The 24,772-nt window shown below is 48.6% G+C and overlaps 1 protein-coding gene across 26 annotated transcripts in view; it reads right to left on the bottom strand.

Moving 5' to 3' along the window:
* Positions 1 to 502: 502 nt before the first annotated feature.
* The window catches only part of UNC13B (unc-13 homolog B), a 261,972-nt gene continuing 237,702 nt past the window's right edge, over positions 503 to 24,772 (bottom strand). For 17 of the 26 annotated variants that reach the window (XM_070053821.1, XM_070053890.1, XM_070053828.1 and 14 more), the window contains 25 exons: positions 24,177 to 24,346; positions 23,662 to 23,777; positions 23,174 to 23,337; positions 21,822 to 21,972; positions 20,242 to 20,310; positions 18,869 to 18,958; positions 18,422 to 18,550; positions 13,939 to 14,066; positions 13,218 to 13,303; positions 10,170 to 10,211; positions 8,808 to 8,934; positions 8,514 to 8,610; positions 8,219 to 8,362; positions 7,834 to 7,911; positions 7,276 to 7,353; positions 6,950 to 7,038; positions 6,560 to 6,712; positions 6,318 to 6,441; positions 6,150 to 6,206; positions 5,860 to 5,940; positions 5,190 to 5,337; positions 3,737 to 3,793; positions 2,458 to 2,550; positions 2,129 to 2,288; positions 503 to 1,969 (listed from right to left, as the gene is read on the bottom strand). In XM_070053821.1, coding sequence (XP_069909922.1) covers positions 1,684 to 1,969; positions 2,129 to 2,288; positions 2,458 to 2,550; positions 3,737 to 3,793; positions 5,190 to 5,337; positions 5,860 to 5,940; positions 6,150 to 6,206; positions 6,318 to 6,441; positions 6,560 to 6,712; positions 6,950 to 7,038; positions 7,276 to 7,353; positions 7,834 to 7,911; positions 8,219 to 8,362; positions 8,514 to 8,610; positions 8,808 to 8,934; positions 10,170 to 10,211; positions 13,218 to 13,303; positions 13,939 to 14,066; positions 18,422 to 18,550; positions 18,869 to 18,958; positions 20,242 to 20,310; positions 21,822 to 21,972; positions 23,174 to 23,337; positions 23,662 to 23,777; positions 24,177 to 24,346 — 2,917 coding nt within the window. In that variant the 3' untranslated portion in view covers positions 503 to 1,683. The remainder of the gene's footprint in view (positions 1,970 to 2,128; positions 2,289 to 2,457; positions 2,551 to 3,736; positions 3,794 to 5,189; positions 5,338 to 5,859; positions 5,941 to 6,149; positions 6,207 to 6,317; positions 6,442 to 6,559; positions 6,713 to 6,949; positions 7,039 to 7,275; positions 7,354 to 7,833; positions 7,912 to 8,218; positions 8,363 to 8,513; positions 8,611 to 8,807; positions 8,935 to 10,169; positions 10,212 to 13,217; positions 13,304 to 13,938; positions 14,067 to 18,421; positions 18,551 to 18,868; positions 18,959 to 20,241; positions 20,311 to 21,821; positions 21,973 to 23,173; positions 23,338 to 23,661; positions 23,778 to 24,176; positions 24,347 to 24,772) is intronic. The other 9 variants (XM_070053879.1, XM_070053885.1, XM_008270748.4 and 6 more) reach the window with 2 other exon arrangements.

The following is a 24,772-nucleotide window of genomic DNA, read 5'->3' as shown; positions in this document are numbered from 1 at the left end:
GCAGCTCTTCTTCCTTGGACAAAGCCTGCATGAAGGAGCAGTGTACACTCAAGGAGGCCTCAGCTCTGTCCTGTCCATGGCAGCCTCAACCCCTTGCCAAACCCTGCAGGCATCAACCCCCCCCCCCCCCCCCAGGCTCCTGCCTTGTCCTCATGGCTCAGGCTGTGGTCTACCCAACTGCGTGAACAAACGGAAGAGGCAGCATGGACTAGTACTGACTGGCACACAGCATCGCCTCTACTCCTCAGAACCCTTTGCAGGAAGCTGATGCCCTAAGTCCCATGACTCCATTAATGAGATTCGTGGTTTCGGGTGAAGGCCAAGAGGCCAGCCCAATGGCTGCTGCACTGCTTCCTGCTCATGCAGACACTGCATGTTCTGCCACCTGGGTGGTGGGGACTGAAGGTGGGTGTGGGCGTATAAAGCAGAAAAAAATCTGCCATTACATAGGACAGTCATTTCTATGGCTTTCCACACTGGAACAGAATTACCAGACACCAAAGACTGCTAAGATAATTTATTACAGACTAGCCTATAATCTCCTGTAACAATGGCACATACAGCAATTAACAACAGCAGAGATGCTTCGTTTCTTGTTTCCTGTAGCGGCCGGTACAGCTTGTGGACAATGCTGAGTCCTCAGGAAGTCCAGGGGGCTGCTGCTGAGGAAACCCATGGACCATGTCACATCTCTGAGCGACAGCCTAGGAAGTCCATCTGACCGCCTGGAAGTTTGTCTCTGACCTCCCAGGGAGTGTTCAGGCCACTCTCTGTCCAGCCAGTCCAGGGGGATCAGGTTCCCAGCGGCTCTGTAGGCTTGAACACCTATGAGGGACACAGCAGCTGACCCTGATGGAAGGGGGGGGCTCAAGGCGAGATTTTTCTCCTTCAAGGTGGAGAACAGCCCCAGAAGGCAGTAGCTACAGGTGAGGACTCTTTTGAGCTTGGTTTCCAAAATATTGGCTTTGTTCAGGGCCTACCCAAGAAGAAAATGCTGATGGATCTTCAACTGGCCCTCAGGTACAACTACACATGAGACCGGCTTCCCAGGTACTAAGCAGCACTTCCCCGCGTGCAGAAGCATGGTTCGGGGACTCCGGGTTGGGTGGCCCTGGTGCCTGAGTTCCAAAGAAATACTCTGCTCAGGGCTCTGAAGCACCACTCGGTATCTTGTTCAGTTTCAAAGCCTTGCTTTCACTGGAGCAACACTAAATCAGCGGATGCTGCTGAAGTGACAGTCTTAACTCCAGTCTGTGTGTTCCTCCACTGGCCATACTCCAGTCCACACCACAAGGCCCAGCTAGAAATGTGGGCTCAACTGACTACCACGCCAGCCAGGCATGACCCTAGGCCCTCCATAGACTTGTTCTTCTGATGATTGGCATGTAAGTGTCTAACTGGAGAGGGGTAGAGATAGTTTATGTGGAATGGCTGATACTCAGAAATGTCCCCCTCTCTCTATGGAAAATCTTTCCACGCGGTAACCCACAGCCTTGCTCCTAGCACCACAGACCTGCTGCTCAGGGATTCATGACCCTTACTGTGAAAAGCTATACTCTCACCATCCTAAATTTTCCTTAACTATTCTTAACTGAAGGGGTCAGACTCTTGACTACAAGGACCCTAAGCAGACTATGTAGCTAACTCCCAGCGCTGCCTGGTTGGCACATAAGCCAAAGGTGTTCAGCTCCCCTCCTCCGTGGAACGAGACTCCGATTTGAGTTTCACAAATTCTCGGGCTACTTCGTCATTGCTCCTCTGAGACAGAATCCGGAGAATGGTCACGCCTGTCTCATCCATGTGGATCTTCCGGCCCAAGGGGCACCAGCAGGCACAGCTGCCCTTGGCTGCCACATCCCTCAGAGGCATCACCGCCAGCCCTAGCACACGATCCTCCCGGGCAAAGCAGTAATCCTTCACACAAATCTGCAGCTCATAGGCCTCCGGCCCCTCTTCATTTCCTAGGAGACTGTGAGCACAGGGTAGAAGGTAAGAGAACAAAGCTGAGAGTCTTAAGTGGAATTCACCCCAGCCTGCTTTCCAGCCCATCACTCCTCGCCCCCTGAAGTCTTAGTCTCCAGGTCACCCCCATCCCAGAGTCCTGCAGGTCCACCACCCTGTAACTTACAAGTGGAATGTCTCATTGTACTTGGGGGCCCAGTTGTTGCTTTTGGACTTGGTTGTGAACTTCCTCTTCTTGTCGTTTTGATGTGGGCCAACCATGGTCACTTCCACAAAAGGCCGGAACATACCCGCTGTTTGCCACTTGAGGTCATTGGCAGCCACCACTGCCCAAACAAAGGAAACCTGTGAGGGATCCCGCCCAACATTCCCAGCTCTTGAGCCCCAGATGATACTCCTCTTTGAGGGCGATTGGGATGAGCAGCCCATGCCTTGGATTGATGAGTGAGGCTACTGAACAAGAACAAGTCAGACCTGTAGGTCTACACCACTCACCTTTCACTGTGACCTTGTGCTCCCCGGTACCAGGGTGTGTAAACAGGTCCACCTGAATAGAGACTTCTCCCACAGGATCATCCACACCGGACCCTGAGGAACAGATAAATAGATGACCTCCCCTCCCCAGTGAAGAACCCTGGGACTTGAGGACAAATTATTCCCGTCAAAACTGAAGGGTTAGGAGTCTACTATCCTACACCCTAAAGCAGGAAGCAATCACCCACGGTAGCTATGGAGAAGTAAGGAATGGCAGAAGGGATAAAGAATGAGGCTGTGTATTATAAACACAAGTTAAGTGGACAGCATCATAGATGAAACTTCAAAAATGCTCTAGGAATCTCTTCGGATCCCCAAGGCTCTTCTTTTTTTTTTTTTTTTTTTTTTTTGACAGGCAGAGTGGACAGTGAGAGAGAGAGAGACAGAGAGAAAGGTCTTCCTTTGCCGTTGGTTCACCCTCCAATGGCCGCCCCAGCCAGCGCGCTGTGGCCGGCGCACCGCGCTGATCCGATGGCAGGAGCCAGGAGCCAGGTGCTTTTCCTGGTCTCCCATGGGGTGCAGGGCCCAAGCACCTGGGCCATCCTCCACTGCCCTCCCTGGCCACAGCAGAGAGCTGGCCTGGAAGAGGGGCAACCGGGACAGAATCTGGCGCCCCAACCGGGACTAGAACCCGGTGTGCCGGCGCCTCTAGGCGGAGGATTAGCCTAGTGAGCCGCGGCCCCAAGGCTCTTCTAAGCTGAAGCAGTTCTATTGAAACTGCTATGGAAGGGCAGTGCTGTCACCCTGTATCTGTGTCTCTTAATGGAACAATGTGAGTTCCTTCAGGGCAAAAGCAGCACCCTTTTGCCTATTTCCAGGACTCCTGGAGGCCCCTGCTTGGGAGGCTGCCCTGCTTGGACACTTCATCCTGCTCAAACCTGAGCCCCTCCACAGAACAACACCCCAGTCCCAACCTCTGAAAAGAGCCGACCGCAGGCTCCCCTCAGCAGAAGCCCCACCCAATTTTGAGAAAACATTACTACCTTGCACCCCAAATGAAAGCCCTTTCTTGTCCTGAGGAAGAGGGTGGGGGAATCCTGGGGCCAGGACAGGGATCCACAACCGAACCCCTTCCTGGGTCATAGGAGTACATCGTTGTGACTTGGGATACAGCTTCCAAACCTTGATACCTGATTCCCCCCCAACCCTCTCCCCACCTCCAGTACAAGCAGCTCATTCTAGTTCACAAAGGTCAATGTCAACCCATATTAGATTCACATGTGCATGGTGTATAACATACCCTTTTCCGGCCGAATGTCCTCATTAGCAGTAAACCTAATACCTTTCCCATCATGCACTGAATGAGGACAGGCAAGTCAAGAGGTAGTAGCAGCAGCAGGACAGAGAAAGAAGAATTAGTTAGAGGTTTACGGAGTTAACAGCCTTTCAAAGCATCCCTACACGTATTCTGAGGGAGCTCAGAGGTGGGACAGGGTGCAGAAAGAAGTCAAAGGGATGAGGGCAGTGCATGAAGTTCCACATGAGACTTCATTGCAGTGAAGATAACCAAATAAATCATTGGCAACAGCAGCAGAAAGCAGAGAAGGTATTTAAGATCAGCAGGCAAAATAGAGGCTATCGGCTGTTATCTCCTGGGCCCTTCAATGATAATGCAACAGGCAGTACACTTGCACATACACACGCACACGCACACACACCCCAGATTCCGCCTGTATTTATCACCTCTGCCCTTATCTCCTATGTGCCCTTTTCAGCATCTCCTTGAATTTTATCTAGTATAAAGCTTAATGCATCTAAACAGACTTTCTGGATTAACATAGCTCTCCCCTGATGTGACATGCCTTTACATGAACTCAGTCCCCTTGAACAAGGTGCACAGCTGCTTCTTTTGCTGTCTTTTCTACCCACACTGAACTGGAAATAAGCACAGATCAGAGAAACAGGGCAGCACTGAAAGTCCCCTCCATGCTCTCACCTCCTGTCCTCTCCTGTCTAACTGCTTAGGTCCTTCTGCCCTGCGGGTCAGTTCCACCCTAGATCCACAGTTCAGTAAGGCCTAAGCCTCCCTCTCCCTCCACCAGTTTCACTCCCCAGGCTGCCCTTGAACAAGCAATAACAAACATGCCCAAAGATGTTCCAGGGTCAGGTCAGAATCTCAGTCTGAGCCACATCTAGGCAATTATTACTTTATTTTTGACAGACTAGACTGTCTTGGCTAGAGACAAGGAGGGGTTCTGAGGACAGTAAGTCACTGGGAGAAAAACAGCTGCCTGGTCCCCTGTGCCCTAGAGTGTGGCCTCAGCTCTACAGGGCTCCATGACCCACACCCTACCTTCAGCTGCTCCCGTGTTTTCTCCTTGTGCACTTCAGAGTCTATAAAGTCTTGCTTTTTCTCCCCAGGGAAGCTAGGAGCCTTCCTAAGTGCTCCAATCATCTATTCTCAAAGCTTTCTCATAGAATTTTCCTCCTTCTCCCCCTTACCAGAAAAGTTATACTCCCTGAGTTCAGAGGCCAGGTGATGTCTGCAAGAAGAAACCTCAGGCACATTTCCCAGGCCATAGTGATTCCCATGCCGGGTACGGGTAGGGGTCAGTTCTGGGGTTCCCTCAAGAAATCCTGAGATCTGAGCACGAGGGGTCTCGGAAGAAGTGACTAGATCCTCCCCAAGGACGAGGAGATACTGACTCCATAGAGACAAATGAGGGGGTGAACCCAAAGCCCCTAGGCCTTACCCTGTGCAATCTGCGAGCGCACGAAGGTCTTGATGAGAGTGTCTGTGGTCTGTGTGTACAGAGATAGGGCGTAGCGGAGGGACTGCAGATCTGGGCTCTTCTCCAGGAATGCCTTCTTCAGCCCATTGCCTCCTGCGTGGAAGTATTGCTGCAAGATAAAAGCACACCTGCTACTGCTTCACCTCTTGCGAGAGGCAGCTCCCCAACACTGTCCTCAGAGAAGCGGGGAGAGGACTGTGAGCACAAGAGGCCGTTGATGAACAGTAAGCTCAGGAACACCCACAGAACCAGCCACAGCCTCTCGGGGGCAGAGTACTATGTGAGTGTTTGGCGGCAGCAGCAGCGGGGGAGGGCCACGCTCCTGGAGGTGCTGTTTGAAGGCTGGGTCTATCCTGACAGGCACAGACATGGGATGGAAGCTTCTGAGGCAGGGAGAACAGCCACAGGGCTCTGACCCTTACAGAACTTGACATCCACGACCTTCTAGTTATGGGTTTCCCTGATCACAGCCTTAACAAATCCTGAACACCTGAGTGCAGGGACTCTGTATCCTTGCCAGTACACAGCGCCTCTCCTCTGGATGTAGAGTGGTAAGAGCCTAAGGGACACCTGGTCTGGCAGGGCCAAGTGGGTGGTGCTAAGACAGTCTGGAAAAGGGGGAGGCCTTCACCTTGATGGTGTCCAGGGCGAGGTCAAGGACAGCGCATTGCTTTGGCGTGAGACTCCGTGTTTCCTCTCGTACCATGTGGTCCTGGAACCCCACAGAAAGCACCAGCATGAGAATGGCTCAGGCAATCATGGAAGTCTTGACTCCACCGTCTAGCTCATAACCGCATACTCCTCTCCTTCCTCTCCTCTTCAATCGCCAAAGCCCAGGTGGCCTTCCCCTCGGGCATCCCCCCCACACACTCGGGCCTCAGACAGACTGCAGCTGTCAGAAGAGTCCCACAAGCCACGTACCTTGAGTTTGGAAAGCTGGCTCAGCTCTTTGGCAGCAGTGAAGATCAGCTGGGTGCCCTGGTAGAGAGGTGATTAGTCAAAAGCAGAGGACTCCAAGCTCCATCCCGAGGAGGGGACTAGGGAGAGGGAGACAGGGAGGAGAGGGAGACGGAGGGGAGGTGTCCTTACCGTGTGGTCGGTGAGGGGGGGCAGGACAATCATCCTTTCCATTGTGTTCATCACTACCCGCCAGAGCTCCTTCAGGACACGTTTCAGAACTGTCTTCTCACACACGGTGGCAAAGAGGGTGAGGCTGTGGGCCCAGGTAACAGGTGAGGCTGAGCTGAGTTGGAGAGGCCCCTCTTCCCGAGAGGCTCTGATGGCCTCCGTTCCGCCTGTTCCCACGGGACAGTCCTGAGTGCTGTACTTACTTGCCATCTAAGAAGTCCATGAGAGGCCGGAGTGCACCATCTGCATCCTGAGCCACGGAGGCCCTGGCATTGGGGGATGAATTTCCCGTGCCCCGAACTTGGCCCAGGATGTCCGCCATTTGTCGAATACACTCCTCAATCCGCACCTGGAAACTACACGTGTGCCCACAGTGCAGCACAGCCCTCCCCAGACACACACTGGCCCTGCAGCAGCCATCAGCTGTTTGTTCTCACGCCTACATGCTCATGGTGAGGCTCCAGCAGGGACAGTCCAGAGGGCAGGGGGCACATCCATGCACCTGCAGCTAAAAGGTGGGTGTACAGCAGGGGCTCTGGGATTGGCTGGGACCACACCTGGCTCTGAGGGCTGTGTGTTTTGGGGCCACTGACCTGTTTCCAAATACCATGCTGAGTTCATCCAGAACCGTGTTCAGTTTCACCTGTAGCTCCTTCAGACTGTCTGCAGCTTCAGGGTCCAGCTGTGTCCACAGGAGGTGGGTCTGGCAAGGCTGCGTCTCTTAACCTTTTCTCTCCTCCCCAGCCCCTAATCTTCCCTCCTAGGGCTTGGCCCCACTGTGTGTGGCAGGTCAAACCATCCATACCCCATACCCCAAGCTAAATTCCTGGCCTACACCTAGTCAAGAGAGGGTGGACTTCTGAGGACAAGAGCTCAGGAACAGAAGAGTGCAGTGAGTGACGGGAGCCCGACGGCTTACCTCCTTGCCTCCCATGGCCTCAAACATCTTCTCCAGCTGGACCCTCAGCTGCTGCATGTTGTTCATCAGAATGCAGGGCTTTAAGGACAGATGGAGTCACTGAGTCTTGGCTCCTTTCAGCACAGCGCCTGTTAGCCTCGGGTCTCTATCTCACACTAATCCAGAAGCCACAGACACTTCCCAAATCACACAGGTCACTCCCTAAACTCCAAGATCTGGAGCCAATTCAGACAATTCTCCTTGAATAAAGTCTATATACAAATGTTGTAAAGCTGGGTGGTGGGTACTCAGGCATTCATGGTATTATCTTAAATTGTTCATTAAAAGCAAAGAAACACAAAAGGTACAACTTAGTACACAATAAAATACCAAATGGAGGCTCAGAGGAACCCTTATTCAGTTCTTATTATTTTGTGACAGATTTTAAGCAAAGCCCTGGCAGGAACAGGAAGCCAGGAGCATCACCCTGACCCTTGGCTCTGAGAACAGCTTCAAAAGCAACAAAGATCAGAAATGTCCCCACTGCACTTTTCTAAGGGCCCTAGGACCTGAACCTACCAATTTCTCCTTTGTGCAGTAGGCTGGGAAGTCCTTTGATAAGATGTCTGCGTACTGCATCAGCACCTTCCCGATGGTCTGGGGAAGAGGAGAGAAGGAGAGGAGAGGAACCCTGAGCTCTTCCCGCAGGAATCCTGCCTGAGGTGGCATTTCTCATCTCAGAGCAGTCACAACGGGGGGACCATCACAGCAGGGGATGGAGCTTCCTCTCAACACAGAACATTGAGACAGACCCATCAGTCTGCCCCAGACACAAGGGAGGAGGGGCAGGGAATTGCTAGGCTTTACCTTAAGACCACTGTAGAGCGGGGTTAAACTCAGGCCTGTGACTTGGCTGTGAGTGTGGTGGTGTTAAAAGGGAGGGAATAAGGACGATCATGGTCACCTTAGCAAACCTCCTCATGTAGTGGGCAAGGATGTTGGGGTCTGGGCATTCCAGCTTCCGGATGATCTCAAAGCTCTGGTTGAGCTGTGTGAAGACGTCCACCACAGAGCAGGAAAACAGTGCATGCTCTGATGTCTGCTGGAACTGAGCAAGGCCACACGGAGCGTCACCATCCACAGTTGCTACCTTTTCTTCAGCTTGTAGGGTTCTAAAGGGCTCTACCCACCATGGATGGCTCAGTGGCTCCCAATAGCCCTCCTGGCTTGCTTCCATGCAGCCCACGCTCCCAACTTACCCCATCCTTCTTATCTCGTTCCAGGGCCCCACGCAGAAACTCCAGGGACACATCTTCATTCTCATCTAGCCACTGCAGCACAAACTGCTCAAACCACCTGCAGCCACAGCAGGAGAATTGGGGGTTGGGGCTAGTGACTGGCATATGCCATGTGTTCCACCAGACTAGGATTTCCCGGAGGGCAGAGCATGGGCTGACAGGCGGTCTCAAGACTGGCTTGCTGAACTGAAGGTACTAGCCGCCCACCCAGGAGGTCCTTTTCCTTTCCCTCTGGGGTGCCACGGGATGACTCACGCTGGGTACTCAGGCACCTGCCCTTGGAGGGCAGGCAGATCCCGCACGTATTCATTGTGGAGCCACTTCACCTTGAAGTGCAGGTTCATGTAGTCAGCACTCTTACACAGCCGGTCTTTTTCATGCTCTAGTGGTGGGAAGGGAGGCTGGGTCAGGTCTCAGCAATAAGGCCACGGTTCCTGAGCTTTCCTATAGCAGCAGATCTGGTCAGGTGGCTCTATCAGATGTCTCAGAACAAGGATGACTTCCCACCTCTTTCCCACAGTCACCTTCCCATCAGTGTTCTGCTTCACAGTTCTCCAGAAGGCTGGCCCAATCTTCCTCTAGAGAGACTGGGCCAGCCTCCCTCACAAAGCCTGCAATCTCCGGCTCTACCTTTTGGAAGTGCAAAGTGAGGTCACCGGCTTTGGTAAAGAAGAGGACAAAGTGCTATGGGAGCCAATGCTGACGAGGGGGGAGACTGCCCAGGACTGGAAAGGGATGATGGCTTTTCCAGGGTCTTTTAAATCCTAGTAGCTGGGCCATTCTCTCAGACAGGGTTAAATGCAGAGATAAGCAGTTGTTCATGGCATGAATGAGTCAATGACAACTACACAGGGGTAGGAAAGACCAAAGAGAGCCCAAGACAGCAAAGATCAGTTGGACAGCCAGCTATAGGATGATCTTAAGGTAAACTAAAGGGCTCCAGTATAGAGAGGACACCCTGAAAAAAAGGAGCTCTCAGGGAGAGTGCATATGAAGAGTCAGTCTGGAAACTATGGAAACACCAACGGATGAACAGCCTCAGGTCATCATGCAGAAAACAGGATGCTTGTTATGGGTGTGAAAGGTGATCTAGCTAGATATCCAGAGGCTTCTGGGAAATCCAGGACAAAGATCATGCTGTGCTGAACTGGCTCCAGCTGGAGCACTAGCTTTACTCTGGTTCTCTTCCTCCACCCCTCTTTAAAGCTGAAGCATTAGTTTAAATCAAAGTCAATTTTGTACTGACATATAACATAATGGTAAGCACAAGCAAATGAGGGAGCGCTCTAAGCAACTGAGAAGGGAAGGCTCGTGCCCCTAGGGATTCTACTGCTGCACTCTGGGTTGCCATGGGTGATGTTCCTCCAAGGAAAGGCTGAACATCCCGTCTGGGACTGCGGCCCTTGTGAATTAGCACGGCAAATGTTCAGAGGAGGAAATGAAAACCTGGAGTTCAGCTTCAAAAGGCTTTGGGTCCCAGGAATTTCATCTCCTGGCACTGCAAGCAGCAACATCCCAACTTGAAATTGCATTTGCAGTCTCTTCTATAAAGCAGTGAGCAGGAAAAGAGGGAAAAGGTGTATGTCTAGAGGCAAAGGGACAAGCAAAAGTTCTTACCACCCAGAAAGCGGACTTTTCGAATACGAATGACAGTGGTTGCTTGTGATAGAGCAGAGACACCAATGAGCAACAGAGAGAGGGAAAAAGTGAGGAACATCAGACACTCTCGCCTCCACCCTATCCTCTGCTGTCCTTGGTCTGGTCCAGCAAGCTAAAACGTAGCCTTGGGAGTGTAGGTGGAGGAGGGTGGAGTGGGAGAAGCCCCATCACAGTTGCCTAACTCTTTCTTCTTAAGGGCTTCAAATTACTGTATTTACATAGAATTCTCACTTTCTCTGTCAACCTATTATCTAGCCCCAAACTCTGGCTTCTGTATCAACTTCTATGGTGTAAAAACTAACACATGAATGCTGGAACACTGGTTACACTTCAAACTACTCTAGCAAATTCCGTGGAGTCCTGCTTCAGAACACTGCTTGGTGGTGGTGCAGCCATCAGGGCACTGATCTGTTGGGGGAGAATCATCCACCCACAGTCTCCTATCCTGACTTCCTCCCTCCACTCATCTTTATCCTTGGAAGGTTCTTTCAAATTCATGACTTTAACTATCTGGTTTGCTGGTATCTTCCCCAAATCTCTCCTTGGTGCTGATAACATCTGGATAGGTTTTGATGGAACATCTCACTTTGGCCTGGGTTTAACTCTAGTCCCTACCTCTTATATCTTAACATCTCCAGCTAAAGTTGAACACAGTACACTAACTTATCTTACCTTCCTCTCCAATGCTGAATATCACCCTCAATTCTCCCTTCTTCCTCTTTATTCACATCCAGTTAAATCACATACCTCTCAATTTCACCTCCAAAACGTCTCTGCAATCCACCGGCTTCCTGCTAGCCACACTATTACTTGCCTGCATCTCCTTACCACCACCTCTGATCTGAATTAGGGCAGCAGCCTCTAGACTGGCCATTCCCTTTGCGTTCCATTCTCCCCATAGCACAGCCAGACTGAGTGGTCAGTCTACTGGACAAATCTGATCGAGTCAGTCCCTTGCTTGACACGTCAGTGGTTCCCAACTGCCTCAGGATAGAGTCCAAAAGCCTACGGCTTATAACACCATCATGGTCTGGCCCTGTCCTCTCTCTCCTTCCCTCTCACTTATCTCTTTCCATACCTCCTGAAGTCCTAGCCACACTGCTGTTTCCACTTCTCCAGCATGCCAGCCCTCTCTAGATCCCAAGTCTTACATAAACTGTGTCCTCTGCGTGGAATGTTCTGTGTCTCCTATCCTGTCACTATCACCCTCCCTCGCCACCAAATTAGCCCTATCGTTATTCAGGTTTCAGCGTGTATATCACCTCCTCCAGGAGGCCTTCCCAGGGCCTCTGAGTCCAGGTTGCATGGTTCTCCTGTGTGCTCTCAGCATGCTGTGCTTACTCCTGTTGCGACACTTACAACTTTTCACTGTAACTGCCAACGAACATGCCTGTTTTCTAGACTGGTCTGTGAGCTTCTCAAGGACTGGCGCTCTGCCTTATTCATCTCAGTAGGGCTTCAGCTATCACAGTTTCTAGCACTTAGAAAATACTCAGGAAACACTTGGCAAATGAAGTAGGGAATTTACTGCAAAGAGGCAAGAGGGAACTATATGTTCCATCTTTTAATGTGTTTGTCAAAACTTATCACACTGGGAGTGGGCATTTGGCACAGCAGTTAATATGTCACTTGGAATGCCTGCATCCCTCACTGGAATGCCTGGTTCTTATCCTGGCTCCTTCACTTCTGATCCAGCTTCCTGTTAATGTGTGCTCTTCAGAGGTAGTAGATGATGGCTTCAGGATTTGGGTCTCTGCCACCCATGTGGGAGAACTAGATTGGGTTTCAGGCTCCTGGTTCCTGCCTGGCCCAGTCTTGACTGTTGTAGTATATGGAGAGAGTGAATCAGGATGGAAGATCTCTGTCTGTTTCTCTGTCTCCCTCTCTGTCTCTGCCTTTCAAATAAAATGAGTTCTTGGGTCACCTTTTGCTGCCTTTCCAGGCATATTAGCAGCAAGCTGGAGCAGAAGCAGAGCAGCCAGGACTCTAACCAGTGCTCTGAGTCATTTTTCACAGGTATTCATCTTCCCTCCCAAACGCTTCGGGACCTATTCACTGAACACTGCCTGGGTGGATGGACAGGTGATCTCCTAACAGGCTTGACAGGCTAAGGTATGGGCTATAGCCCCAAGGTTGACCCAGGATGGGCAGGAGAGGACCACTGCTGAGCCTGAATTACAGAATGTACATTACAGCCCATGGCTGTCTCAAAATGAACATACATCTCTAAGGTTTCTTTAAATCAAGATTCACTGATTGTAAGCTTCACACACTGAAGAATGTGAGGGTCACCAATTTCTTCTGCCACTCCACCCAAATAACAGATCCAGACACTGCTTTGTCCTTGCCCCACACAGGTGCTCCTTTCGGACCCTCTTTCTCAGACTGAGAAGACAGGCTAACTTACAGGATCAGACAAGAAATGATACAGGGACGGTCTGGCACATGTAAGGAGGGGTATCTTTGCAGCCAAGGTGGGAAATGAAGAGTGAGCTGAAGCAACATGATGAGTACTGCATCTGTGGCCCTGCTGTACAGCAGGAGTGAGGGGAGAAGTATCTTTCTGGCTTTGTCACACTAATCCAGAGCAACCTGCAAGGAAAGCCAGGCTAGAAAGTCCCTGGCATAAGAAAATAACTTTATGTATCTAAGATTCTCTGATTCTTTAAAATTGTAGAGATAACATTTCACAAGACCATTCTCCAGGAGGTGGGCCACCTAAGGACACCCACCATGGGAAGAGTTGATCTCTGGGCTAGGAGAATCTTGAACAGGCATTGGCTCTAAAGCTGGAAGGAGGAGCCAACATCCACACAACCATTTCCACTATTTCCTTTGGCTATAACTTTGTCCACTCAAGGCCTCCTGCGGGTTACCTCCAACCAGACCTAGAATCTCTTCAGTGTCTCACTACACCATTCACCTAGAACTTGTTGTCTGGGAAAGGAAAGGGACAACAAAGAAGGTGCTGGGATTAGGAGTCCCCTGACTTGGGGAGACCCTTACCCTCCAGTGCATATTTCATGTCCTGGGCAAAAAGATGCCACATCACTTCCGCACTGACTTTTCCCACATTCAATTCCTGAGGAAACCTGGATGGTGGAAGAAACCACAGTCACAGAATGATAAAACAGCCATTTGATTTGCTCCTTTCCAGGGCTAAGGTACTCAGTGTTTGGAAAATCATATTGAAGAGCGAAGTCTAAGGAACAAGACGAGGCTCAATCTGGAGAAAAGGGGCCCAGGGGACAGTGGAGGGATAAGTGGGGAGGGAGGACTCCCTTAGGCAAGGGTGGGGGAGCCCAGGGGAGAGGAAGCCCACAAGTCAGGGAATTGAGGCCCAAAGGAAAAGGGTTGAAGCTGGAAGGTAGGCCCAGGCTACATAAGCTGGTTGAGAAAGGGCAGGGGTGTGGTCTATAACAAAGCCTACTTTTGTAGACAGGCACACACACACAAGGTCTTTGGATTCCCTGGGGCTCCCAGGGCAGCCATAGTCCCCAAAGTCTCTCACTTCAGGGATGCTGGCTCAGTCTGGGCAAGGCCCCCCGTTATGTTTCCACATCTGTCTCCAGAAACAGTTACCCAGACAGATACAAGGGACACAAGGACAGACGGACGGACAGGAGGAAGAGGTGGCACTGCAAACATACAGAGATAGGAAAGAAAGAGACTGTTAGATGGATAGACCAATCACAAACAAGACAGGGCCAAGTAGGGTGATACTCACTGGTTCAGAACAGGCGTGTAGGAATTCTTATCTTCCTCTATGATTGACACGATGAGTGTGATCAGTTTGGGCCAGAAATCCAGGTTCTGAATGCTGGGTCCTTGTTCCTCTGGAGGTAGCTCCTGATTCTGGTTCCAGAGGAGACAGTGGAAGAGAGGGAAGGTTATAGTAGAATGAGGTTATGTACCAAATCTTCCTCTTCCTTTTTTCCCTTCCTCTAGAACTAAGTACCCTTCCTCTCCTAGAACCTGTCTTCTACAAGAATGCCCCTGTTCTGTGAGAGGGGTGGCTATCAGGAGATTCTTGGACACAAGGAACCCATGCCAGCTCAGGACACTGCTCTGATAAGCTTGGTCAGTCCAGGAGACATACTGCTGCCTATCACCCTTCTTTCTCAGCTGCTGTGAAGAGTGACTCTGTGAAGGAAGCAGCCTCAGGAAATAGGTCTAGTGCTACGTGAGCCCCTAGGCAGCATTCTTCTAGTGGTGCCCTCCTTTGACACCTATCACCTGCCACCAACGACCACCACCACACATACATCTCAGCTTGGAGAAGCTGCTTCAGATTCTGCAGGAGTTTCTGAGCAGACTTACCAAGCAGTTGAGCCTACCTGGAGGAAGAAATGCATTTAGGGAGCTATTTGCCTAACTGGATAAGAAAAGGGCTTGCTTGGGCAGAGGCAAAGGAACACAGTGGTAGAGCTCAGGAAAAGATAATTCACTCTACATTCAGACTGCAGACAGGACAGGGAAGGGTCACCACAGACAGGCTGGAAGGGATACTGTCTCCTATGGGATAACAGCAAAGGTGGAGAAGTACAGAAGCACAAGAAGAAGACTTCTCTTGGGATGTCATATGTCATTGCCAAGTCCCCACAATCCTTAATAAGCCTGCAGAATTACTGGAAACCAGTCCCAAATCTACATCCTGTTGATTTTACCTCTTAGTATCCTTTTATTTTTCTCCCACATTCTTCCATTTTTCTCTGTCACTATCCTGCCTCAGGCTCTTCTCATTCAAAGATCCTCCGCCTAGCCTTTGATCTTCAATCTAATCCCTCCTCTGCACAGCCATCAGAGACCTTTCTTCCTTTCTTTTTTTTTTTTTTTTTTTTTTTTAGATTTATTTATTTATTTGAAAGGCAGAGTTACAGAGAGGCAAAGGCAGAAAAAGAGAGAGAGGTCTTCCATCCACTGATTCACTCCCTGAAAGACTGCAATGGCCGGAGCTGTGCTGATCCAAAGCCAGGAGCCAAGAACTTCTTCCGGGCCTCCCAGGTAGGTGCTTGGGCCATCTTGTACTTCTTTCCCAGGCCATAGCAGAGAGCTGGATCAGAAGTGGAGCAGCCAGGACTCGAACCGGCACCCATATGGGATGCCAGTGCTGCAGACTTGGGCTTTAACCCACTGTGCCACAGCATAGGCCCCCAGAGACCTTTGTTTAAAGAAAATCTCACGGCTGGCTGGCGCTGTGGCTCACTAGGCTAATCCTCCGCCTGCGGCGCTGGCACCCCGGGTTCTAGTCCCGGTTGGGGCACCAGTTCTGTCCTGGTTGCTCCTCTTCCAGTCCAGCTCTTTGCTGTGGCCCGGGAGGGCAGTGGAGGATGGCCCAAGTGCTTGGGCCCTGCACCCGCACGGGAGACCAGGAGGAAGCACCTGGCTCTTGGCTTCGGATCGGTGCAACGCGCTGGCTGTAGAGGCCATCTGGGGGGTGAACCAACAGAAGGAAGACCTTTAAAAAAAAAAAAAAAGAAAGAAAATCTCACAATGTTACTTCTCCACTTAAAGCCCTCCCACAGGCTTCAGTAAAGTTCCTTATCTCCGCACAAAAGTCCTACAGAACACGACCTCTTCTCCAACACAGGCCTCCTCGCTTCTGCTTTGTTGCAGCCATCACCACAGCACTGCCTCCACTTGTTTAGTGGTTATTATGTGCCAGGCCCTCTGCTAAAATCTTTACATGTAGTATCTCATTTAATCCTCATAACAACTCCACTGAGTTGAAATCCTCATCACCTTCACTAAACAGATGAAGAGACTGAAGAACAGCCAGGTTATAAGATTTGCCCAAGGTCATGTAGGTATAAAACAGTGGAATCAAGATTTGATCCCAGATAGCTGAATTCCAAAGCCTGCTGCTATCATCACCCTAATTAAATTGCTTATAGTTCCTTAAATTTACATATCCATACACAACTCTGTCAATAAACATTCTATTTCTTCTACAGGGTCTTTTCTTTACCTCCAGCCCCTTTCTTTATCTAATTCGAAATTCAGGTTGCACTCGACCTCTCCTGTTTCCCCTGATATCCTGGAGTGATTAGATACCCTGCCTGTGGGCTCCCAGAGGACCCTCCATGGATCCCTGCTATAGATGTATCAGACAACCACAACTACAATAAAATAACAAAAAACACTACATACAGTAATTTGCTCCCACTTCCACCAAAAAATGAGTTCCCTAAAGGCAGAGATCAACTCTACATCTCTAATGCTCCATTTGTTAAATGAAAATGGATAAATGAACCAATGACTGAAGGTCAGTACCTGGGAATTTCAAAAGATGTCAAAGTGTATTCCTGAGTAAATATTGAATAATGAGAACATGAGATTGTGAGACAGTAACAGATGATAGCAAAATACAAATACAAAGGCTAAAGAAAGTTCCTGAATGGTTTACAAGCTCTCATTCAAAGTTTAGTTCATTCTCATGCTGGGGAATAGAAATCAAATATTCAAACAGATATTTGCATAGCTAAAAGACCAAAGCTGAGAACAGGATCGTCTCACAACCAGAGAGAATCCATACACAGTTACAGAAGAGCCCAGAATACATACCTAGCAAGCAAAACAAAGGCCCTAGGAGCCAATGGGAGGTTTCATTTACCTTAAAAGGAAGAAGCCTTAGATGGCACAAAAAGTACTTGTGGGAATGAGAGAAGGCAGCACAAACAAGATCTCAGTAATTAAGGCACCCCTAGGTGCCTTACAAATTAGATACTGTCACCCAAGGATAAACATGTGAGAGATTGAGGTTGTTTGTGTATCTCTTGCTGTCTTAATCCTACTGCCTCTCAGAGTTTATCTCAAATGCTCCTTGTTTTATAGCGCTTTTCCAGTACCTGATCAAGAGTGACTTCTTCCCCCTTGAAATCTCTTCAATCTTATCCCTTTTTCAAGGCTCTTTTAACAGACAGCTTTGATTGAAGTTGTATGAGGGAATTTCAACAAGTTTGTGGAAAATGGAATTAAAAGCTTATTTGGGTGAAAAAGACTTTTGAAATCCATCAATAGCTTTCCATAACATACATTTCTATGAACTTTTTGAACGATCTTTATACATTCACAAAACTATGAACTAACTGAGGAGGGAGCACTGTGCTTTTCTTAGATCTAGTCTAGAACACTCAATATATATTTGTTGGACTGAAGGAAATGTACTTTGCAAAATTTATGGTCAGTAAGGCAGTGCTAAGGCAGAAATTATATTTGAGAAACTAGACCCAGAAGAAAGCCCTGGCTCTGAAATGAAGGATGAGTAGTGACGGTAAAAAGTATGCTATTAAATGGGGCTGCCGCCGTGGAGCAGCAGGTAAGGCCGCCGCCTGCAGTGCCAGCATCCCATATGGGCACCGGTTCGAGTCCTGGCTGCTCCACTTCTGATCCAGCTCTTTGCTATGGCCTGGGAAAGCAACAGAAGATAGCCCAAGTCCTTGGGTCCCTTCACCCCTATGGGAAACCCGGAAGAAGCTCCTGGCTCCTGGCTTTGGATCAGCACAGCTCTGGCCGTTGCGGCCAATTGAGGAGTGAACCAGCAGATAGAAGACCTCTCTCTTTCTGACTCTCGGTCTCTCTCTGTGTAATTCTGACTTTCAAATAAATAAATCTTTTTTAAAAAGTATGTTATTAGAAGGATCTGTAAAAGTGTATTAAGCTACCAGGTACTGTGTTGGGATGCCATTCTAAAACAGGTAAAGTAGCTCAATCTCACAGGATAGAATCAGCATTCATAGTTCCCTGATAAATATATCTAAGACCATGCATTACAGGGAGAAGGGATCAGTGGGAAGAGTTAAATGTCTAAGAGCCAGTGGCTCATAGAGACAGCTACAGATTTCAGAGAAAGGCAGTCCAGAACTCATAGGGGTCAAATGACATTAACCTTGGGAGAGAAAAAAAGACTGAGATAGGCTGAGAATTCACCTATTCAACCCTGAACTGTGCTCAAATTAGCTTCACTTTCTTCAGCACTAAAATAAAACATGGTTGCCACTTCTGTTCAACTCTGATATGTCACATCTTGCCCAAGGGTTCCTCTCTACCCACATATGACTAGTGGTCTACACAGTCCATCCCCACAATTCACCCATAAGCACATCAAGGACTTTGTCCTGAGCTCCTTTCTACCCCTTGACTGCAGCAAAGGAAAGCTGAGGCTCCACAGAGCCTCCGATGGCTGGCCTACCTGATGCTGAGCCTCTTACCAGCTGGTACTGATGGCTGTACAGGTCGTGACAGTTGTTGAAGATATACTCATATGTGGAGTTCAAGCAGGCCTTCACACAATCCCTTACCACCTGGCTGGCTCTTGGAGGGCTCTGTAGCTCTTGTACCTGCCAATTATAGAAGAAATATGGGCGCAGGGTCCTGCTCATTTAGGTGGGATAGCCTCTTAGCTCTCTGGGAAACCTATTCTAGATCTCCCAGGAGTCCCTGGATCTTGGCCTGTGATGAGATTAACAGGATCACAGATGAGGAGACCCTCTAGCCCATCCTCACTGATCCGTGTTCTATGTACTTTTTCTCGAAAAACTCAGGGAACAGGTGAGCTGAAATATAAACTTAGAGGTGATGAATCCTGTAGCACCAGACTCTGCTCAATGATTCTTATTCTCAAGTCCCTGTGGTCAAGTCCCCAGTCCATCCTTTACCTTCATTCTGAAGAAAGTAATGCTGGTCAGCAAATCCACTGTGGATTTCAAGTCCTGAAGTCTCTCGGGGCTCCCAGCCGGGAAATTGTTCTATTGTCAACCAATCAAATGTAAGAAAGGAACAGAGGAATATGAAAACCTTCCCTGCCCAAAGCAATGAAATCAAAGCTTCCCTGATACTCACTGGAATTTTTGCTAGCCAAGTTCCCTCCACCTCTACTGACACAAACTGACCCTTGACGAAAAGCGTTACTATTCTGCAGCCCAGAAAGCAACATACCCTCTCCCCAACCCTATTCCTCAAGCAACGTGTAAGCATTTGTACAAACACACAGACACATGAACTTTTCTTGGATAAAGATGCTTACACCCAAACAGTGCATGCTCAAAGATCAAAAATCTATCTGTATATCCTGGAATATAAGTGGAGCCATATTTCAGACAAACTGAGGTCCAAGAACTATGCTTTCCATGCAGAGCTCTGAGCAGAACTGCTTTTGGAAGTTCCATAGGACTGTCCAATGTAACTAACTCCACTCTCTGTGGCACGAGTTTTAGGAGGAAACTGCCATGGAGAGCTGAAGGGAGATGCTGAGCCACACTCCACGTTCAGGCTCAGTGTTGTAAAGCTGCCAACGGCTACTTATATGCCAAACGTAAGATATACAGTCAACTCTCCATTATCTGTGCAAATGGAGAGCCTTGGAGGTATAGTTAAGTAAAATCTTACTTCCTTTTGACTTTGAGGATGTTTTTATACTTACTTGTTAATGTGCGTCTATTGCCTGTTCTAGACGTTCATAACATTCTAAGCAAGTAGTAAAGGCGTTCTACACAGACCTGACTTAGGAGGAACTGAGAAGCTGCCCCTTTCCTTGTCTTGCCTCATCCCAGGCGCCCCTCCCACACCTACTCCATTGATTTCCTCCTTTCAAATTAGGACTGAGCATAATCTCTGATACAAATGATTTCTCTCTTCCTCCACCCAGATTCTCATACCTCCCCTGGAAAATGAGATTATGGAAAAATGCAAAAAGGAAATGCAATTAAGTATCTATTTTAAAAAGGGCGCTTCTGGAAGAGATGATTCTGAGGAAATTCCTAATGAGAATGTCATCCAAGTTGGGTAGAATGATGAGTGGGATGGAACGCCAACTGTCTATAAAATGCAGCCATACTGGCTATGTACACACTGCGTGCTCCTTGGAGATGGGAGGATCACAGGCATCAGTGGCATGAGCAGCTCAGCTGAGTGTGACGGTACAGAACAATTTTCCTTGTCTTTGATCTTTATAGCCATCACTCACCTGTATCTCGGTAGACTGAATCTGATATCATCTATTATCCCAAACCACAGACACGTCTTCACTTACCCTGTATGTGGAGAGGTCAATCCTCAGTGAGTTGTGTAGCTGGTCCAGAAGTTTTACAAATCTCTCTTTCTGAGGGGGAGAAATAAATAATGAGAGAGGAGAGAGGAGAGAGGAGAGAGGAGAGAGGAGAGAGAGAGAGGGGACAGGGGAAAGAGGGGAGAGGGGAGAGAGGGGGGAGAGGGGAGAGGGGAGAGGGGGGAGAGGGGAGGGGGAGAGTGGAGAGAGAGAGAGAGAGAGAAAGAGAGAGAGAGAGAAAGAACTTGTTTCTGAGCTCCCTGGAGTACAACAGAAACAGAATCACCTCCGAGAGAGCAGAAAGGGTAGTGAGGAGGCACCATCCTACCCCATCCCTGTCCGTGGAGAGAACAATGTAAAGGAAAAATGGGACAGATGGTCCCTGTTCCCTCTCTTAGCACCTCTGTCTCACAGTAGGAAATCTCACACTAACCAGGGGAAAGCCAGGTTCCTGAGAGGGGAAATAGCTCTTTCAACTCAACATCCATGGGTCATGACCAGCATTTCCATCTCTTTGGGACTGTAACTCATCTTAGGCGATAAAAGGAACTCCAACACACTCTCCAATTTGTTCCTGCATCTGAAGTCTTTTGACTTATGTTGGTATAGCACATAATAGTTAAATAACTACAATGAAAGGAAGAAACAGTGAGGTATTTGGAAGATGATCAAGAAAGTATGAGGGGGGTCTCTCTTTAAACCATGTCTTACATAAATTCCCTTAGCATATAATTTTTGAAATATATTTAATTACACTTTTCCACGGAAAAGTATAATTAAATGTGGAATCACATGTCAGTAGGCTACTGGCATAACATTACCAGAATACATACACTGACTATATAATTAGATATAAGCCAATATATAATGGGATGAGACAATCTGACTAGTTTAATCAATTATATTAATTCAATTACAGAAATACTTAATAGTAACAACAAAAGTACTAGAAAATGGTACTAGAAAACAGATCAGAGGCTCGGTGGATTAAGAGAATATTGGTAATTTTATCCCTAGAAAGGTAATCTTTATGGTAGGTCAGAAATATTTAATCCAGTTTATACTGAATTTATGTCATGAAATTCTTAGTAATGACTCAATTCTCAGGTACTTAACACCAGAAAGGGCACACTCTGGATAGGGAAAACAGTTCAGACACTAGAAAAAGGACAGGTTCAAGTATGCCCTGGCATCTTCACTGAGACATTAATCCCATATGAACTTACATAGAATACATCTGTCACAGAAAGACTGAATGATTTTAAGAAAGATCCATTCATGGACCTGCAGAACTGAAGAACATGGTGACTCTATTAAGTGTTGGTCCAGAGAGATTATGCCTGAACCCAGGTGGCATCTCCTCCTCTAAACTTTGCTTTAGAACTTGTTTATATCAGAACAGTCTATTGGTATGGTCTATACACTTACAAGGAAAGAGGTAAAGGGTCATCTACCCACATGGCAACTATCTGAATTTCTGTCATATCAATCAACTCCATAGGACCAGTAAAGAAATATCAGATTTTTGATAACAAATGAGTACATATGTTTTTACATCCACTCACCCCAAAGTTGGAGGCTGCAAAGCGATCAGATGCAGAAACATTGGTAGAGGCAGTTGTGTGGGCATAGTAGGCATTGATGTTGGCTAGTAAGGTGCTCATCACTGCTGGCACACCAGGACACATGTACTTGGATGACAAACATGCAAAGTGCCTAAAAAACACAGCATCTTCAGCCTCAAAGACCCTTCAGGATTCGAAGCAAAAGCCAAATAGAAACTCAAAAAAATTTTATAGGGGTGGGCATTGGGGGTAGTGGGTTAAGCCACTATCTCATAGAGCCTAATTTGAGTCCTGGCTAATCTGCACTTCCAATCCAGCTTCCTGTTAATGTGCCTGGGATGATGGCCCAAGCACTTGGGTTCCTGTCACCCACGTGGGAGACCTGCTGAGTTCTGAGCTCCTGACTTTGGCCTGGTCTAGCCCAGCTCCAGCTATTGCAGAGTAAACCAGTGGATTGTCCAAAGACCTCTTTGTCTCTCCCTCTCTGTTAATCTGCCTTAGACAAAATAAATCTTTGAGAAATGAAAAGTTTGCATACTAAATGAAGCATAACCAGGGCATTCCCCATCCTCTGCTGCTAACCTAGGACTGCTTCCCCTACATAGCTCTAGTGGCAGCCTCACCAACAGATAAGCCACGCCACTTCTTGAAACAGTCAGAATTCCTGTTAGGAGAATCTCGGTCGACTCCCTACAGTGTGGTGTCCTCTCTGACTCCTAGACCAGTCTAGGCAGCTTGCCTTGTCACACACATAGACATGAGCATACATGCCCTGTCTGCTCAGGTCCAAGATGTCTGGACAAGTTTGTCCTTACATTCCTCCCTGTCCTTTTCCTATCCCTGAACTCTGGGATGCACAGATAAGCACCTTCCTCCTGAGTTACTGAAAGACATACCCCCTTTCTACATACACCTTCTTTGTTCTAGAACATATAGACCCACACCCAGTTCAGAGAGGAAAGTAAGGAAACACTGTTGGGGCCGGCGCTATGGCGTAGCTGGAAAAGCTGCTGCCTGCAGTGCCGGCATCCCATATGGGTGCCAGTTCGAGTCCTGGCTGCTCTGCTTCTGATTCAGCTCTCTGCTATGGCCTGGGAAATCAGTGAAGATGGCCTAAATCCTTGGGCCCCTGCACCTGTGTGGGAGTCCTGGAAGAAGCTCCTGGCTCCTGGCTTCAGATTGGCTGAGTTCTGGCCATTGCAGCCACCTGGGGAGTGAATCAGTGGATGGAAGACTTTCTCTGCCTCTCCTTCTCTCTCTGTGTAACTAAGGACCTGTCTACCACATCAATGTGCCTTTGTTAGTCCCCCAAAGGTAAGCAGCCCCTCCCCAGAGCCCCACAAGAGCCTCACGTCATGGCCTGGTATATGGATTCGATGCCATAGCGCATGGCAAATTCATCCACAATTTCTTGGGCTGTCTCATCAAAGTACACTTTCCAGGCATCATCTCCTCGAGCCTCAGGGATCCGGACTCCTCCACTGCCCTGAATGTCTGTGAGGTAATGGAAAAGGTTCTGCAGGAGACAGTGCAGAGAAAGCAAAGGGTTAAATACACACAAAAAACAAACCCAAACCCTGGTGGTAAAGTCCAGGAGAATGCGAGCAGGGTTCTGGAGAAATTCTGTCCTTCAAGATAATGCTCAGCTCCTCCTATGGCCTCAGTAGGCTACTCTCATTTGTGAAAGACCTGAGTCTGGGCTCAGACCCCTGATCTGTCCAGGGTGGCACAGTGAGCCAAACATGAAAAAATAATAGATCTTCAAGCAGCTAGCAATCCTACTTATGTCAAGGGCCCATGCCCTGGTTTCAGGCCTCCCACCTACCAAGCGTTGGCTCACCTCATGGAGACATGTATACTGCACATGGTAGGGGGCTACCTTCTCCTCCCCCTTGATCTCCACGCTGATTTGTAGTCGGATAGCCCCTGACACGGCTGACTTGTCTGTTCTCTTCTCTAGGAAGGAAAGAAAACTGAAGATTGACACCAATACAATTACAGATAGCAGAGACAGTCCATCCTAGCTTAACCCAAGGAAAAGGTGGCACTGACCCAACGGTTCACTCAATAGGGTACACTCACTTCAGCGACCACATATATTCCTGAATTGACTGGGTGGAAGAGAGGAGTATGAAGATTAAAGGGGTTTGTGAAACCTGAAGAATGTTCAGCCAGAGTGAGTGCCAGCCACCACCAGTTCCCTGGCGCCCATTCCTACCACTGGTCACTTCTGTAGGCAAGACAAGCTCTGTGTAGAGCTATGCTGCAGGGATTGGCAGTGTTGCTAGATGGGAATTCCCCAGATCCCTCTATATGCTCTCCTTTCCTAGAAACTCTCTCCAGTCGCTTCCTCACCCAGGTTGTACCACACGTCCATCTCGCCACTCAGTGTCCGAACTTCGATGATGGTCTGGCCAAGGAAATCATCAGACTCTCGCTTTAGTCGCTGCTTCACTCTGGATTTGATGTCATCATCTTCATCCCATACACGTACCTTAATGCGGTCAGAGGAGTTGTGGCACTCACTGCAAGAGAATTAGGTAGCTCTGTTTAGGAACAGACCCAACAGGGCCCTCTCCTACAATTTCCAATCCCCTCCTAAGAGTTCCATCAACTATACTTGAAGATCCTGGAAGACGAGGAGGAGTCAGAGGACACCAAAGTGAGTCAGTCTTAGCAAATGGCTCCTCCATCCTCAGCTGGGGAAACTCTATATACCATTATCTAGTCCTCCAGCCTGAGACTAGGGAAAGCAGGAGGAAGAGTAATTAGCGTCAATTCTGACTTCCTATGCAGCTGGCTGTATCAGTAACATCAACAAGAAAACAGCTGGACATGCCACAGAGCCCCAAGAAGCAAGTGGTAGCTGCCTCTTCAGCGTCTGACGTATGATCTTAGTAAAGGTGCTAGACACTCATGGTAGGTCCATCTACACATCTGCTTACTTTCCT

Source organism: Oryctolagus cuniculus, chromosome 1, assembly GCF_964237555.1.
Source record: "Oryctolagus cuniculus chromosome 1, mOryCun1.1, whole genome shotgun sequence".
Taxonomy (NCBI): Eukaryota; Metazoa; Chordata; class Mammalia; order Lagomorpha; family Leporidae; genus Oryctolagus; species Oryctolagus cuniculus.
Note: the sequence above shows the minus strand (reverse complement) of the source record. Positions and strands in the feature narration are given on the sequence as shown.